The sequence below is a fragment of the Sceloporus undulatus genome, chromosome 1 (assembly GCF_019175285.1).
Source record: "Sceloporus undulatus isolate JIND9_A2432 ecotype Alabama chromosome 1, SceUnd_v1.1, whole genome shotgun sequence".
Classification (NCBI taxonomy): Eukaryota; Metazoa; Chordata; class Lepidosauria; order Squamata; family Phrynosomatidae; genus Sceloporus; species Sceloporus undulatus.
This window is the reverse complement of record NC_056522.1, coordinates 267,573,757-267,591,327: the sequence shown is the minus strand read 5'-3', so window position 1 is coordinate 267,591,327 and position 17,571 is coordinate 267,573,757. Positions and strand designations below refer to the sequence as shown.

General features: G+C 44.1%; 1 protein-coding gene across 1 annotated transcript in view; it reads left to right on the top strand.

The window, feature by feature from the left end:
* The first annotated feature begins 6,860 nt into the window (after positions 1–6,860).
* Positions 6,861–17,571, top strand: part of IFITM10 (interferon induced transmembrane protein 10) — a 51,804-nt gene continuing 41,093 nt past the window's right edge. The window contains exons 1-2 of the mRNA XM_042459361.1: positions 6,861–6,917; positions 8,157–8,564. Coding sequence (XP_042315295.1) covers positions 6,861–6,917; positions 8,157–8,564 — 465 coding nt within the window. The remainder of the gene's footprint in view (positions 6,918–8,156; positions 8,565–17,571) is intronic.

The window sequence follows — 17,571 nt, the reverse complement described above, 5'->3', positions numbered from 1 at the left end:
GAAAAGATGAAACCGGGATTGAAAAGATAAAGGAAAAATGAAATGTGGTGATTATATAATTTAGTATATAAAAGAAGGGGACTTGTTCAAAAGGAAATAAGGCAAAGAACTCCATTTTAGAAGTAGAACCTTTACATTTTGTCAGCTGAAGTTTCTCCCCTTTTTAGACACAGGAATTAGAATGAACGTCATTTTTATATGTAAAATATGTGTTTACAAGAGTGATTTGGATGTAAAGGGATATCAGACCACATGGAACTTAAATAATGGAGAGCAGATAAGATAAGAAATTTTCAAGATGTATGTAAATACATATTTGTTTGTTTGTTTGTTAGTTGTTGTCTAAATGCGGGTTACGTGTAGTATGTCTAATGTTTCTATGTGTATTTATATATAAATAATTTTTTTAAAAAAGAAAATTCTTTTGTTTGGCTAGTTAGACAGAGCTTTCTGTATCTCAGCGTGAGGCTAAAATGATTTCAGGAGGGAGCACCAGGATTTGTTAGGACCTGGGGGGTATTTTGGCACAAGGGGCACTGGCTACACACTGCATTCAAAATGAGAAAGGTTGTAAAGAGAACGCTGGCTGGTACAGAGAGCATCTAATTCCAGAACAACATGCTCTAGAGGTCGTTGTGCCTTTTAAATGTTCTGTGATCCCAGAGTAAAAGACAGACAAGAACCATATGAATACTAAAAGAAGCCATTTAAAACCAACTGTCAGGACTGAAATTGTGTAGAAAGTGGATAAAATGAAGGGAAAATCACTTTGGTGTGCATATCAAGTTTAAAAACATCTCCAGAGCCAAAACAGTTTTCAGAGTCTGTTTTAGCATAAAAATAAATAGGAAGATGGAGGAACCAAATATCATCTTTGCACCTAACTGGTTCAAAGCCTCCTTGAATCCCTATTTTGGGAGAAAGGTGGGATATAAGTGAATAATACCAACAACAACATTTTAGCATGAGCCTTCATAATTACCAATTCATATCTTCAGAGACATTGATAGAGTTGGAAGTACTGCCACAAGTATATTGGAGTGCAAGGTTATTGGCAGGGGGATGCAAGAAAAATGAAATAAGATACAGAAAGATGCAATTTGTATTTCAGATTATAAAACTTCCAAGAACTGTGTATGATAATCCATGCCTGTCAAGCAGCTGATCTTGAAGTTCAGAGTATTTTTAACATTATTCTCAGCTATCTGGGTCCATTATCACTTCCACCCACCGCTCTGACCACATCTCTCCTGTGTTGGCATCCCTTCACTGGCTCCCCCTCCCTTTCCGCATTCAGTATAAGCTCCTGCTGTCGACGTTTAAAGCCCTCCATGGACTGGCCCCTCCTTACTTATCAGACCTTCTTTCTCCTCACCTTCCAACTAGGGCCCTCCATTCTGGTAGTCAAGGTCTGCTGTCTCAGCCCAGGATTTCCTCTGCCCCATCTCGGATTCGCCCCTTTTCACTCGCTGCCCCCCACTCCTGGAACCTTCTTCCTCCAAAAGCAAGAGCCATCACTTCTTTAACCAGCTTCAAAATGGAGATGAAAACCATCCTGTTCAGAGAAGCCTTCCCAGGCATTGCATAATTGTCGCTTACTATTTGATGTTCTTGTGGTGCCTGTTTATCGAACCATTTCCTGTATTGCTATGTACTATATATGTATTATCCTACTTGAGAGTATGTATTTTCCCTGGAAAATGATTAACATTCCATTATGAAGCCAAGCCCTCCCTCCAGTCCATCTGCCTTGGTCCAGGCCTCGGAGGTTGAGAGGAACTGCTGGACCTCTTACCCTTTCTCGTCACCACTCCCTTCTCCTTCTGTATCATGTCTTTTTTAGATTGTAAGCCTGAGGGCAGGGAACCGTCTAACTAAAAAGATTGCATGTACAGCGCTGTGTAAATTTACAGCGCTTCATAAATAAAGGTTAATAATAATAATAAAATTTAATGCCACAAGTTCTTAATTTTAGATTCCCAATAGGGGGGTTAGTGTATTTCACAAGATCTGCATGTGTGATGCACTTTAAAGACAAGGATATAGGAAAGTGGGCACCTTCTATCCGTTTTTCAATCAGACATCTAGGCGGCAATGAGAGTAATTCATATGAGAGGGCAAAGTAGTCTATTGTAGAGGATCCCCGATTAGACACAAAGGTATATTCTCCCTCAATATCTCCTTCAATGGAGCCATTTGCTATTACCAGATTCATTTTATGGGTCAATTGGGTGAAATATAAGCCAGCTTGATCTACACCTCTATCTTTGGAGCGCCTGGATGGTAAGTTTAAACCTACTTCTGGTTCTGGTCAAGACTGTGATCTTGAAGCATGAAAGCAATACTTATAACATTGAGGGGTGGATCAGTACTTGAAGGAATAGTTAAGCATATTTAAGAGAAATTATATCCAAGATAAATGTAGGGTAAAAGCTCAAGAACCAAAATGGGTGCGAAGTAGAGCGCCTGCTACTGAAAACTTATGTAGTCAGCAGATCGTAACTTGGCTGAAACTGTATAAATAAGTGGGGTACAATGCTCTTTACTTTAAACATATGGAAAAACCATACTGCAGGTGGCATATTTTAGAGAATAAATAGATTCCAAACACTGCAAATGTTACAGGAAACAATCTTATCTACAGAAATCCCACCTGAAGGGTGCGATAAAAGTGTGGAAATAGACTGTATTAACGAAAATCTTGATGGAGATCTTGAAACTTAAGAATTGGAGGAAATAGCCAAGCTTATTGTGAACATGTGTTATCATTTACACTATCTTCAAACTAGTGACATCATGTAATTCTTGTAGCCAGGCTGGTAAAATGCTCCATATTGTAGTAGCTGTTGTTGTGGCTCCAAGTGAATTCTGACTTATGATGACCCTCCTAGCACTTTTTTTAGAGGGGCAAGATTTATTCAGCACTTTGCCGTTGCCTTTCTCTTAGAATGACAGAATATAACTCACCCAAAGTCACCCGCTGGGTTTTCATGTCCGAGAAGGGATTCAGATCCTATTCCAATACTCAAATCACAACACTATGCTGGGTTCTAGTAGGGGGACTCCTAGCTAGCTGACAAACAGTATTCAAGGAGAGCCACTGGTGGTTCCTCATCATTCTGGAGAGAAGTGGCAGCAGGGTTCTGTCCTTGGCCTGGGATTGTTCAGCATCTTTTAAATGACTTAAACAGGAGCAGAAGAGATGCTCATCAAATCTGCAGATTACAGCAAACTGAGAAGCCTAGCTTATACCTCAGAAAATGAAAATTCAAGATGACTTCAACAGACTGGAGAGCTGGAGCAAAGCAAACAAAATGAATTTTAATGGGGATAAATGTAAACTTCTGTATTTAGGCGAGGAAAATCAGATGCATGAATACAGAATAGGTCACAGTTTACTTAGGATTAGTATGTATAAAAAGGATCTAGGGGTCTTAGTAGACTACAAACTAAACATGAATCAGCAGGAAAAAATATTTGAAATGCTGATACAATTCTAGGCTGCATCAATGGACTTACGGAGTTGAGATCAAGGGGAAAATAGTAGCACTCTTTGCTATTTCGATACTGGAATCAAATCACAGAATTCTACAGAATTGGAAGGGACCACAAAGGCCATCCAGTTTAACCCCCTGCCATACCGGAATATAGAACTAAACTTCTCCTGAAAGATGCCCATTCAACCTCTGTTTAAAGGAGGGTCCACTATCCCCAGACTAGTTCTGGAAACCACCTTTTGACAAGCTAGGATGTTTCCAAAGGAGGTTGACTAAGATGGCAAAGACAGTCAGGGTGGTATAGTGGTTTGAGTAATGGACTATGACTTTGGAGACGAGGGTTTGAATCCTGGTATGGCCATGTAAACACTCTGGTTTACATGGCAACTGACCTTGGGCAAGTCACACTCGCTCAACCTCAGAGGATGGCAATGGCAAAAGAAAAAAATCCTCTGAAAAAAATTTCCAAGTAAACCCCATAGAATTGCCATAAATTGGAAATGACTCGAAGACATACAACAACAACAAACAAGACGGTGAAGGGTCTGGAAACTGAGGCCTATGAAGAATGCCTGATGAACCTGGAAAAGTGCATGATTGCAAGGTGATCTAATAACGGTTCTTAAACCTTCAAGGTTTAAGATGACATGCACTTGTTTTTGTTCGTCTGTTTTTGCTTCTCCGGACTCTAATAACTGGATTCAAAGTACAACAGATTTTGACTAAACACAAGGGAGAATTTCCTAACAGCAAGGGCTGACTGACTGGACCAGACTATCCTAGAAGGTGGTTTACTCTGCTTCTTTGGTGGTTTTTAAAGAGAGGTTGGATGGCCTTCTGTCAGGGATATTTTATCTGTGGATTTCAGGCACTGATCTGGATTACCCTTGGGATCCTGTCCAACTCCATAGTTTTACAACACTGTTACAAGCATGGAACTAGCAAAAGAAATATGACTTGTTTTCAATGTATTTTTTCTTGAAGGTGTCTGTGAAGACACAAACTGTTGGCAGCTCTTTTTGGATTTGGTGGTTGTGGAGAGTGTGCAACCCTCTTGTTTAAGACAGGGGGTCCTTGATATAAGCTGTGGTTTGGTTCAAGGTCCTCCTGTGGATACCAAAATCCATGAATGCTCAAGGCCCATTAAATGCAATGGTGTAATAAAATAGTGTCCTTTATAAAAAAGTTTGCTTTTTGGAATTCTTTTTAAAATATATATATATATTCATTTCATGGCTACAGAAGACCGACTGTACTTCTTAAGCTAATTGATATGGTTGACCAGCAAATTTATTCCCCTACCATTCCAGGGACTGGCACCATCTTTCTGCCCAGTGACTACAATTATTTCCTTCTTTCTTGGATGATTATCACACACAGATAATAATTAATAATAATAATAATAATAATAATAATATTTTCCCGCCTCTCCCACTGGATCGAGGCGGGATTACAACCATAAAACCACATACAATACAATGGTAAAATGGGATAAGCACAGAATCTCTCCCCCGTCCTTATCCTGTCTTTGACTGTGATCCTGTGAAAGGCCTTCAGATAGCAGTGCTATTGTTTTGTCATTGAAGTGGCATTGCATTAACGCAAACTCCCGTTAATGCAAAATGCTAGGCAATGCCGCTTCAATGACGGGACAATGACAGGACAATCATGGGATCTGCGCAACATCGTTTGAAAGTCTTTCATGCGATTGTGATCAATTGCACTTTCTGGATGGGATAATGATGGGATAAGCGCGACATCATGTGAAAATCTTCTTGTGATTGCACTATAAGAATGGAAAAAGGACAGGACAAGGATGTTTCATCCCCCGACTGATAACCTCCTTGGAAACTATCCATAGTCCACCACTTTGAGCAGCACCACCAGGGCCATAGCCAAGGGCGAGGTGGTTCTGGGGTTCCGACTCCCCCTTCTGTTAGATTAACATGAATGGTTCTTTTGTGTGTGTGCTGCCGCGCTGCCGACACCCAAGCCCATTATTATAATGGTGGCAATTAGTCCCCCCCCCCCTTCCCAAAATCCTGGCTACGTCCCTGGCACCACTCTTGCTCACAGCAGCCCTGAAAGTTTGGAGGGAGAAAAATTGCTTCCTTTTCTCTCTTTTGAATACTATTCTGTGTCCCTAATCTTCCAGAACGTAATCCACTCTTTCTCCCAAATGTGCCCTAATTCTTCCTTCTTTCAACACTTCCTTTTTCATTCGCTGCTGGCCAGGGAAAGCTCCTGACATATGTGCCCAGCAGAGTCTGCATTCAATATTGATCCAATGTCTATCCATTCCCCATGACTGGAGCGTGCACACACACGCATGGACTCTTCCTGGCCCTGGGCGCTCTCTGCTTGGCCTCAACACTGGGCCACCCTCCCCTCATGGAGCTCTTCCCCAGTGCCTCTCAGCTCAAGGGGCCTGGGCTGGGCTGGGCTGGGGGTCCTGGCAGTGGCTGGGCCTCTTCCTGGGCTGCTGCTGCTGGCCGCACCTCCTGCCCCGGATGGGCCACTCTGGCTGAAGGCCCTTCTGAGCCACTTGCCTACTAACAAAGCTGCCTGGCACAGCAGGGCTGGTGCTGCTGCTGCTTATCCTTCTCCTCTTCCTCCTCTTCTTCTTCTTGTTCCATTTCTCCTCCTCATCTTCTCCTCCTCTTCCTTTTCTTCTTCCTCCACTTCTTCTTCCTTTCTCCTTCTCTTCCTTTTCTTGTTCCTCTTCAACCTCTTCCACCTCCTCCTCTTTCTCCACTTCTTCTTCTCCTCCTTCTTCCTTCCTTCTTCTCTTCCTCTTCTTGTTCCTTTTCTCCTCCTCCTCCTTCCTCCTCCACTACTATTTCTCCTTCCTTCCTCCTCTTCTTTTCCCCTTTTTCCTCCTCCTCTTCTTCTTCCTCCACTTCTTCTCCTTCCTTCCTTCCTCTTCTTCTTCCTTCCTTCCTCCTGCTCTTCCTCCTCCAGCTGTTAGGCGGAGATGCCCTGCTTGGCCCCCGAGGGCTTTCCTGAAGGCAGGAGGAGAAGGCTGCCCTGTCTCCTGGGGGGGGGGGGGGGGGGGGCCCTGGGGGGGGCCGGGGGGGGCCGGGGGGGGCAGCAGCAGGCGCCTGAGGGGGGGCCCCCCCCCCCCCGAGGCCCCTTCCTCCTCCCTCTGAGTGAAAGGGACTGAAGGGAGCCGCCCCCCTGAAGGCTGCCATGGCCGGGAGAGTGGCGGGTGGGCGCCTGGCCCTGGCGGGGGAGGGGGGGGCAGAGAGGGGGCTGACCTCCCCCTCCCTCCCTCTCCCCTCGCCCTCCCCCTCCAGCAGCAGCAGCAAGAGAAGCAACTCCGCTTGGTCCCAAAGAAGAGCCGAAGGCGGCGCTGAGCAGGGGATGCAGCAGCAGCAGCAGCAGCAGAAGGCCAGGCGCCCCGGTCCTCCCTCCCGTTTGGTGAGTCGCCTTTCTCGCTCTCTTTCTTCCCTCCCGGGGATGGAGGGCAGGCAGGCAGGGAGGGAGGGAGGGAGGGACAGGCGGCGGGGACACAGACCAGGGGCGCCTCCATTGCAAGGCAGGCAGGGAGCCCGCTTCCTTCCCCTCCACCGCCTTCCTCCTCCTCCTCCTCCTCTTCTTCTTCTTCATCATTTTTCCTCTCCTCCCCTCTTCCTCTTCTCCTTTCCTCCTCCCCTTCCTCCTCTTTCTTCTCCTCCCTCTCTTCTTCCCCTTCTTCCTCCTCCTTTTCTTCTTCCTCTTCCTCGTCTACTTCTCCCTCTTCCTTCTCTTCTCCTCTTCCCCTTCTTCCATTTCCCCCTCTTCTTCCTCTTCTCCCTCACCCTCCCCTTCCTCCTCTTCCTTCTTCTCCTTCTCCTCTTCCCTTCTTCTTCTTCCTCTTCTTTCCCCTCTTCCTCCTCTCCTCATTTCCCCTTCCTTTCCTCCTCTTCCTCCTCAGAGCCCCCTCTGACCGGTGGGCGACATTCTCCAAGCGGCGGGGCAAGTGCTGCAGGTGAACCGGGGCCCGGGGGACTTCTCTGCTCCCGGAGGAAGAAGCCATCTAAAAGAGGAGGAGGAGGCTTGGCCGAGGGGGGGGGCGAGGCTGGGCCCGGTCCTCCCTGGGACCTCTCTGCAAGCCCTTTGCTCCCTGCCTCTTGCTTCGGTTCTCTTCGTAGGGAATCACTGCTTGCCCCGAGGAGGCAAAGGATGGGGAGCCAGCAGGGAGAGCCCTCCTCCTCCTCCTCCTCCTCAGACAATACCGCAAAGGACTTTGGCAGAGAGGGGGGAGTGGAGAAGAAGAGACACACACAAAGAGCCAGAGGAGGAGGCTGAGGGACCTGGCAGGTCCTATCTCTGGGATGTGTGTGTGTGTGTGTGTGTGTGTGTGAACTCTGGGGCTGTTGTTGTGTGGGAGGCAAGGAAGGGGCTGGCCAGCCTACTGCAGGCGCTGGGACACCCAGCTGCAAAGCCCTGCTCCCTCCTCTGCTGCATCCATTAATGACTGTGCCCTGGACTGGAGCAATAGCCCTTGGTGGGTACCTGAGTGTAAACAAGCCTCTCTCTCTTCTCTCCTTGCCTCCTCCCCTCTTTCCTGGCCCTTCCTCTGTCCCCTCTCCCTCCATCCTTGCATCTACATACCCTTCTCCTCTCCCATCCACCCTGCCCTTCGTCCTCAGGGGATCGCACTTTGCTGGGCTATAGTGGTGTAAACTGGGGGCTGCCACCACGGAGAGGCCACAGGAACCCCCCTTGGGCCCTCCCTGTCCCTTTGACGGGGCCTTTTGGACTCGAAGACCCCCCCAGGCCCCCCAACAGGGCTGCTTTGCTTGCATCTCCAAGACCCCTCCTGCCCAGCCAGGATCGCCCATCCTGTCCCCTTCCTCCGCCGTTTGCCTCATGGAGAACAAGAGCTGCAAAGGGGACAGCCTGCGGCCACCCGTCCAGTGTAAGCACTCTGTAGAGAAGAAGACCATGACTAACCCCACCACGGTGATTGAAATCTACCCGGACACCACCGAGGTGAACGATTACTATCTCTGGTCCATCTTCAACTTTGTATACCTCAATTTCTGCTGTCTGGGTTTCATTGCCTTGGCGTATTCTCTGAAAGTAAGTACTCACTCACCCTGGCCTCATATAATAAGGTTTATGTGAGACCCATTGCTGGAGCAACTCAAACTGTGTGGAACGATGCACTTCTTGTTGCATGTTATCAGGGGGAATATCGTGGGTTGCGGGTGACCAGTCTCTAAAGGGTGGCATCAGTCTTTTTGATTTGTGTGTTCTGGAGCTGGAATTTTTTAAAAAATGTGTTGGTAAGCTGCGTGTGTCTGGATAAATGACAAGCATTCTAGAGCCAATGTAGGAGAAATCTAAAAATCTAGTTGGATATGACACGAAACACCAGCCAGTATGCATTAGAATTGGCTTAAGCTATTGCTAGAGGTTATCTCCCTCAGTTCTATAGCTACTGAAATAAGGAAATGAACAGTAAAAGAAGAAGAAGAAGCGATCTGATATGCGTATACAGTATATGTAAGCAGAGGTCTTTTTTGTGGGCTAGAGCAGCGCTATTCAAAGTGGTGGTCTCTGGTCTGGTGTTAGTCCATCCCCATTGAGTTTCCAGGAAAGACAGCAACAATTGTAGCCAGTGGGCACAAATATGGTGCCAGAGCATGGCAGAAAAAAATAGTAACTAGTCCCCCCATCAGACAGTCTGAGAAGCACTAGGCTAGAGAATCTTTTCATGCCAGGGCCCTCACCATCATGATAATCACCATCATGATACTCAGCATCACTTGGAATGTATTCATTTATTTACAGCACTGTGTTTAGCTTTACAACAAACCTATTAGTTAGCTTATAGCTAATTGTCCCATTTCATAGATGATAATGCTGAAGAATAGATTGTGATGGTGATGCTGAAGGGAGAGGTGACTTGTCCAATAATTTTCTAGAGAGCTCCTATCTGAATAAGGATTTTAACTGTTTGTGACAGGATAACACTACCTGTCATATTTCATAAGGCATTATCTGTCTGTGCAACACTTTCCAAACTTTGATTCTGTTTTTACGGTGATCTTAGAAACAAACCTGTGTGCCACCTTACCAAACAGCAGTTTTATGGCTCCGGTAGGTTCCAGTCATTTGGCATTCATGAAATCTACGAATGTGTTTAGATTCTGCAAGTAGAAATCTTGCCCTCAGGTGCTTGAAATTTGTTACATCAGTGTTGTGGGAATGTCTGGAGTCCAACTGGTGTAAAAACATGCAATATTTCTGTTCACTGCAGTGCATATTTTCCAAACCTGAGCAGTCATATTTCTGCTCGCTGAGGGCATGGCTTGGTTTTGACAAGAAGTATGTTTAATAACAAAGATATTTTAAGAACTCCATAGAAGAGTGATTCATATGAGTATCATCCGGATTGTCAAAGGGGAGCTTTCGCAAACCTGTGGCATTGGTTTCTGACCCTCAGAGAGAAGCCCTTTTGTTCTTGTAATCTCCATGGCTTCCTGCGGGAAAGAATCATTTGAGAGCAGCTGCAAATCAGAAGACCTAAGACACCCTTGGAAAAAAGTCCCTTAAGCACAGAGGCATCAGTTGTCAGTTTGTGACTCTACTATTTGGAGGACCTCTGAGTCCCATGTAATCCTTGCTGTCTGCTGCCCGCTGCCCTGATCAGTCTCTTTCTTTAGCAAGTAAGAGCAGGAATGGGGTGAAAGAAACAGCTGCTGTTCGGATTACCCAGGCAAGGTGGGAGTCAGAGAGTCATTCATGCTTCACTCTCCCCTGGGCTTTGGCAAATCACAAGGTCAGCAGTGGGGACTTTCTGGGAGAGCAGAGACTGCAAGCAATAGCATGGTGGAAGACTGGAGGGATAGGATATACTGTATATCAGACAAATAATGAGGGAAGATGTGGAAATCTGTATTTTGATTTATTTTAAAAGGACAAGAAAAGAGATCAGCCAGCATGCATGCAAGGAAGCTCTCAGGCAGTTGAGTTAAAGGGAACTATAGCCATGAAAGCCCTTTGGCTTGCTTGGTCATCAGTGAAAATGGAGATGGAAGTGATGGGTGTTGATGATAAAGAGAGAGAGAGGGAGAAAGGAAGAGCTGCCCATATAGCGTATCTGGCTTGTATAACCTTTTTTCTAAGGTAACACTACCCTCCAAGCACACCAGACCTGCTTGTAATTATTCCTCATAACTGCAGGGTGAATATGAGCCAGCTGGGCTCCAGAATTTCATTGCTGAGCAGAGCCAACAAGCAAACTGTGATCATCTCTGAAAAAGAATGGCAATTATCCTGCCTCTGCTGTTCTTGCCCCCTTTTATAAAAGGGTGGAGAATGGTTAACTAAATGTGAAGATGAGGAAGGCCTAGGGATGTTGTGCAGCCCCTAACAAATCTGAGGCCAAATGGACTGAGAGACAGAGCATATAACGGATGTGTTTTGGCAGGCAGCATTTACACTATTCAGAGGGATTTCATCACAGAAATAGATCAATTAATTGCATATAACTCCAGCGACCGTGAATTCCACAAGAGTGCTATGAGGTTGTTTCTAAGCTAGATGCGCCCTCAGTCTCTTTTATGTTGCAAGCTGGCCACAAAATACTTGGCTTTCAGGAAGCTCCTGTGCCCTCCAGATTCTTTTGTGGGGGCCTCACTGGATTGTCTCTATTATTTCTGTTCTTTCATTCTTCAGTTTCACTATATGGGGATAGACTGCAAATATATTCCTTTGGCTGCAACCAGCAAGTCCCACTGAATTCCATATGACTTCATTCTGAATAGGCTTGTATAGGATTGCAGCGTTTCTTTTCTAAAAGAGATTTGGGGACACTAAATTAATTTAATATGCTACAGTGTTCCAACTGTTATAAAAAAAAGTTTGCATTCTTTGGCAGGCAGCTCAAAAATTATGTGGTTCATCACTATCATCTTTCAAAACATAGCTTTGTGCTTACTTTAAGATCTGAAGCGCCTTTGAAAATGACAGGAAGATAACTCTGATCATAAAGTTCCTTGCTGCAAGTTTAATCCTGGAGCTGATGTTTTTTGTACTGTTACGTGCCCTCTTCACGAGTTCATTGCAAAATGGGAAAAATGTTATAGCAAGCAGGCCATGGCTGTTCCCTATTAATGCAGAATGCAGTGCGCAAGTTGGCTTTCTATGAAAGAGAACACACCTTTTTAGAAAAACATGTTTTTAGTACTTGTGATAACAGAAAAGTTTGAAAATGTACGAATAGTATATGCTAAAGATTTTGTTGTGGAAGAGGTTGAAAGAAAAGAGAATGTGCCCTAAGCTTCCTCTGTTGTTGAGAATTCTGGGCCCTACCTAGTTTTCCTTGTGCCCACCATATATTAGATCTTCTTTTCCTATTAAAATATTCCAAGTTATACTGAAAACCCAAATCACATTGAACATATTAACCACAAGATCTCCAAGGCATATCTTCAGAAGTGTTTTCTTTGGATCTAGCTATGTTCCTGTTATGTATGCAAATTCTGCATTCTACAGTGTAGCTTTATTGAGTTATCTTTGGTTTTCTGCCCTTCTATACATCTTGAATTCTGTGCTTGAGTAATAGCCTACAGAATCAGTATGTCAGAACCGATGAGAAGTATGAAGTGTGCAGGGACGTAGCCGGGGGGGGTTCTTGGGGTCCTGAACCCCCATTCCATTAGAAAAATGAATGGTGTGTGCTGCTGTGCCACCGCACCCAAGCCCCATTATAATGGTGGCACTTAGTCTGGACCCCCCCCCCCTTCCTAAAATTCTAGCTACGTCCCTGAAGTGTGTTAACTCCTGATGTGTAATCTTCAGTGGTAATCTCTGATGCAAACTCAGGTTGCTGGCAGGCTACATTATAATGGCAACAGCAGTCTATAGTATAATTAGATTTTAGAAATAAAGGATGGGAATGGAAGTGCACTTTTGAAGAGAGTGCATGAAAGGAGTGTGTATTAACTAAGACTGATGGCTCTATTTTTTTCTTCTGGTATTTATGTATGATAGGATGGTGATGATTATTAAGAAGATTTTGACTGAGAAATATGTGATATTGAAATGTCCATAGATTTTTCCCTGAGATGGTCGTATTTTGGTGACTCCATCGTGGCACTCTTTATAGGACCTCTTTTGGAAATAATCATTTGTCCTGACTGCATCTGGGACTTGCCCATGGAAATATACAGGTGAAGTTACATAGGCTTATGAAGATTTCCATTTGACACATAATGATGAAAACATCCATTGTATCTTCATTATTTATGGATTCAATGAAGCTTTTTTATATAGGTGTTTCAGAACAGATTGTCCACATAGATATTTTCCCCAGTCTAAGTAGGAAGGTATTAACTGTATTTTGTAATGCATCAATTTTCTTGTGACTATTTAGGATGAGAATAGTTATTTACAACACTTTTTTTTATATTGGGTGTATTTCATGCAGTTTAATTTGACACTTAAATAGAGTTTAACTACATAGTCATAAGCTCCATTCTTTTTCTTGTTCGTTTATTTTTTTCCATTTTGATATCACCCCAAAGATAACGGCTGCTTTCGGATCGCAGCACTATTGTCCCATCATTGAAGCGGCATTGCATTAACATAAACTCCTGTTAATGCAAAATGCCAGGCAATGCCGCTTCAATGACGGGACAATGACAGGATCTGCATGACATCGTTTGAAAGTCTTTCACACAATTGAGGTCAATCACGCTTTCTGGACAGGATACTAATAAATAATAAAATAATAAAACTTTTATTTTTATCCTGCTTTTGACAAGACAATCAAAGCGGCTCACAACACATTAAAATATTCACATTCATCATTATGTCCCAAATTCCGCCCCCTTAAAACAGGATTAAACATGATACAATTAACATTGGAGATTAAAATATCAATTAATAACACAATAAAAATATAATGGGGACAGAGTGGTGGGCTAATACATGATGTGAGGGGCAATCATTCTGTGGCAGGACACTTTTATTCAGGAAAGGCCTGCCAGAAGATATCCATCTTGACAGGTTTTTAAAGCTGTCTAAGATGGCAATTTGACGGATCTCATCCGGCAGGACATTCCATTGTCTGGGAGCAATTGCAGAAAAGGCCCTCTAAGAGGTAGCAGTTAGTCTGGTTTTTAAAGGCTGCAATAGATTCCTCCCAGATGACCTGAGTGTGCGGGGTGGATTATATGGGAGTAGGCGATCTCTCAAATAGGTTGGACCCAAGCCATGTAGAGTTTTAACGGTTATAACCAACACCTTGTACTGTGCCCGGAAACTAATAGGCAGCCACTGAAGAGATTTTAGGACAGTTGTTATTCACTCACTCCTAGTTTTTCTGGTGACAGCCTGGCTGCCATATTTTGCACAAGTTGAAGCTTCCAGACTAGGCACAAGGATAGCCCCATATAGACTGCATTACAGAAATCAAGTCATGAAGTTACCAGTGAATGTACTACAGTTTCTAAGTTCTTTACTTCCTGGAAAGGGCGCAGCTGGCATATCAGCCGGAGCTGATAACAGACCCTCCTGATCGTCGCATTCACTTGGTTCGTCATGTGAAGCGACAGATCTAGGAGCACCCCCAGACTGCGAACACAGTCCTTTGTGGAGAGTGTGACCCCATCTAGGACTGGAGATTGAATCCCTATACCTGGTTTGGGGGCCCCTACAGTAAGTACCTCCATTTTGTCTGGATTCAGCTTGAGTTTGTTTTTCCTCATCCAGCCCATTACCTCCTCAAGACACTGATTGAGGGGAGAATGCCATCTGTCATCGTAGCTGCTGATCGCGACATGGAGAAGTACATTTCAGTGTCATCAGCGTACTGATAACACCCTGCCCCATGTCTGCGAATGATTTCTCCTAGGATAATGACAGGATATAAGAATGAGAAAAGGATGGGACAAGGATGTTTCATCCCCCATCTGATAATCTCCCCAGGAATCTCCAAGAATGTTGTCAAAAACCTAAGAAAAAGATACAGAATTTTAACAATTAAATGGAACTTTTGAAAACTGCAACAGAACAGTAAGGCATGGTACAGACTGCCCAAATGTGTCGTGCTGGTGCAGATTTTAAGGTTAGGGACCACGCAGCAACCGTAGGTCACCATCACAAAATACCAAAACTTAGAGCATAAACAACCCTAGCACGGTGTGGCAGCCTAACAATGACAGCATCCCATGTACACGGAGCGCCGCCATTGTGACATAAGCACTGTGTGGCGTCCACACGGCACCACACATTGCAAGTGAACCATTGGGTTTTTTCCCTCCTGAGGGAAGCCTTACAGTTTGGTGGCAGCGGCTTCCCTCAAGAGGGAATTAGACCGCTGGCAGTCCCGCACCTACGACACTTAAGATTTTTCATTGTCAGCAACAATAATTAATAACAGAGATGAAAGAGAATTGCAATCTGTGATAGTTATAACCAACTATAGAATTATAAATAACTAGAATTACTGTATAGCTAAAATGTGGAACAAAAATGTAATTTTGAACAAGGTCCTGGCTGCATCCACATTCAGTTTGACACCACTTATCCAGTTTGACACCACTTTAACTACCATGGCTCAGTGATATAGAATTCTGGAAATTATAGTTTGTTGTGACACCAGAGTGCTCTATAGAGCAGTTTAAATTTCTCACAAAACTACAATTCTCAGAATTCCATAGCACTGAGCCATTGGAGTTAAGTAGAGTCAAACTGGATTATTTCTGCAGTGTGGATGCAGTCCTTGCTAGTCTGCTGCAGTGAAACCAACAAAGCATCTTTTGTCACTTTTATCATTACATAAGCTTTTGGTGGATGCAGGAAGTGTCACCCCAAGTTGGCAGATTTATACACATGTGCCTGGGTGGGTGGTGATGTTAAACAGTGAGGTCAGAAGGAGTTGAAATGCAGACAGTAGCTGCCACTCACAAATTCTTGGATAATAACATAGAGACATGATTGGATTGGTGAGCCTCGATTGCATTTTGTAGAGAGGTGGGATATAAATAAAGTTTATTATTTATTATTATTATAAATAATAATAATAATTTATTTATTTATATTGCCAGCCTCTCCCAGGTGGATCGAGGCGGGATTACAGCCCAACAGTAACAATAAAATACAAAAATAAAACTATAAAATATATGTGGTGTATATTTTAAAACAAAACAAAATGATCACTTTGCTTTTTTATTTCCTAACGAAAGGAAATAGAATTGAATCTCTTGTGAAACTGTATCAGTCATTCAGTAGTTTTACATGGCAATGGCGCTTTAAAGACCGCCCTCTTATTCCTCCCATGTGCAGACCGCCTCTGTTTCTGCCACCGGGAAGCCTCAGCCTCCAAATGGCGCACTCGTGACGTCGCAAGCACAGGGGGATGTGCGGACGCTTAGTGTCTAGCATGTCAAAATGGCGGCGCCCATGTGTATAGGGCGCCGCCATTTTGTACGCGCTCGGCACATACTAGAGTTAGGGCATCCGGAAAGGATGCCCTTTCGTAACCCTAGTACGTGCTGAGCACGTACTATTGGCGCGTCTGGAACACGCCAATGTTTCCCAGCCCTCTGAAGCTGATTTTTAGGTTGCATTGGGGAGGCTGCAGGTGGAAGGATTGGTTACTGATTCTGGTAGAAGTAGTAGGGATGCAGTGGAAGTACCCACTTGCAACCTGGCCTATTAGTCAACTCTCCCCCCATCCCTGTTTCTCTTTCCCAACAAATTCTCTGTCTTTCAGAAAATTCCTTGTTTCCCTGCACAATAGAGTGGTTTTTCAGCAGTTAGCTCCAGAGTTTGGTGTTTTTTCCCAAATTAGATCCTTTTCTCTTGCACTTTGGTGATTTTCTAATGGGTAAAATAATAGTTTCTTCCAATTAATTTGAGAAAACTATGTTTTAGCCAGCAGATATTTACTGTTGCTGCTTATGGAATTAACATGTGAGCTTAAATTGTTTAAAATTATTTTACCAGTACCTCCCCCTTTTGTGCTTCTTATGTTTATGCTGCTTTTCTACAGTGTTAATTGGCATGTTTATGGGATGCTTTGGCAAGATGATGCTGATGATGCTTTACACTACTGTGATTGAGAAGAGAAATCCAGTGTGAAGCAATGTGGCTAAAGAGGATAAGCATATGTAGATAGAGATAAGGTTGTATTCAATACCTTTGGATTCAGTGGTAAAATGTAATGGGCTGAAGCTTGGACAGAGTTAAGAGGTGGCAGGGTTTGGCATTGGGATAACTGCTTGATTTGAGGGGCACGTTTCCCTTCCTTCCCACATCTGAACTTGCAGTGAACTACTTTCTCCCTTGCAAAACCAGACTGAAGACCTGCAGGCACAAAATCACCGCATAATATAGATTTTTATTAAAAAATAAATACTGGGTGCATTTCAGGTTGCAATACTACACACACGCACACACACACATCCTAGAAGTAAGGCCCACTGGACTTTCTGGGACCTGATATCTTGGTGAACATGCAAACAACAACACTACATTTCAAAAATCCATTTATGTTAGAAAATGGAGATTATACTATTTTAATGAAAAGTCTTTTATAGAAACAATTTGTGTGCTGATTTATAAAGTGCAAATTATGTATTGTGTGTGTGTGTGTTATTTATTATTATTAAACTTTATTTATATAGCGCTGTAAATTTACACAGCACTGTACATAAAATCATTTAATTAGACGGTTCCCTGCCTCCATGCTTACAATCTAAGAAGACACGACACAAAAGGAGAAGGGAATGGTTGAGGGGAAGGGGATTAGGTCCAGCATTCTTCTCTCCCTCTGAGGCCTGGACCATGGCAGATGGACAGATGGAGGGATCTGTATCTTAAGGACAGGACTGATGGCGTTTGCCCACCCTCTCTCCCCCTCAGAGGCCAGGATGGAGTTGGATGCCTTTGGGGAGGGCGCCGTTCCTTTAAGGGAGGCCTGATGGGATTGGCCTACCTTTCTCTCCCCCTGAGAGACCAAGATGGAGTAGGATACCTTTGGGGAGGGCGCAGTTCCTTTCTCTCCCCCTCAGAGTCCAAGATGGAGTTGGATACCTTTGGGGAGGGCGCAGTTCCTTTCTCTCCCCCTCAG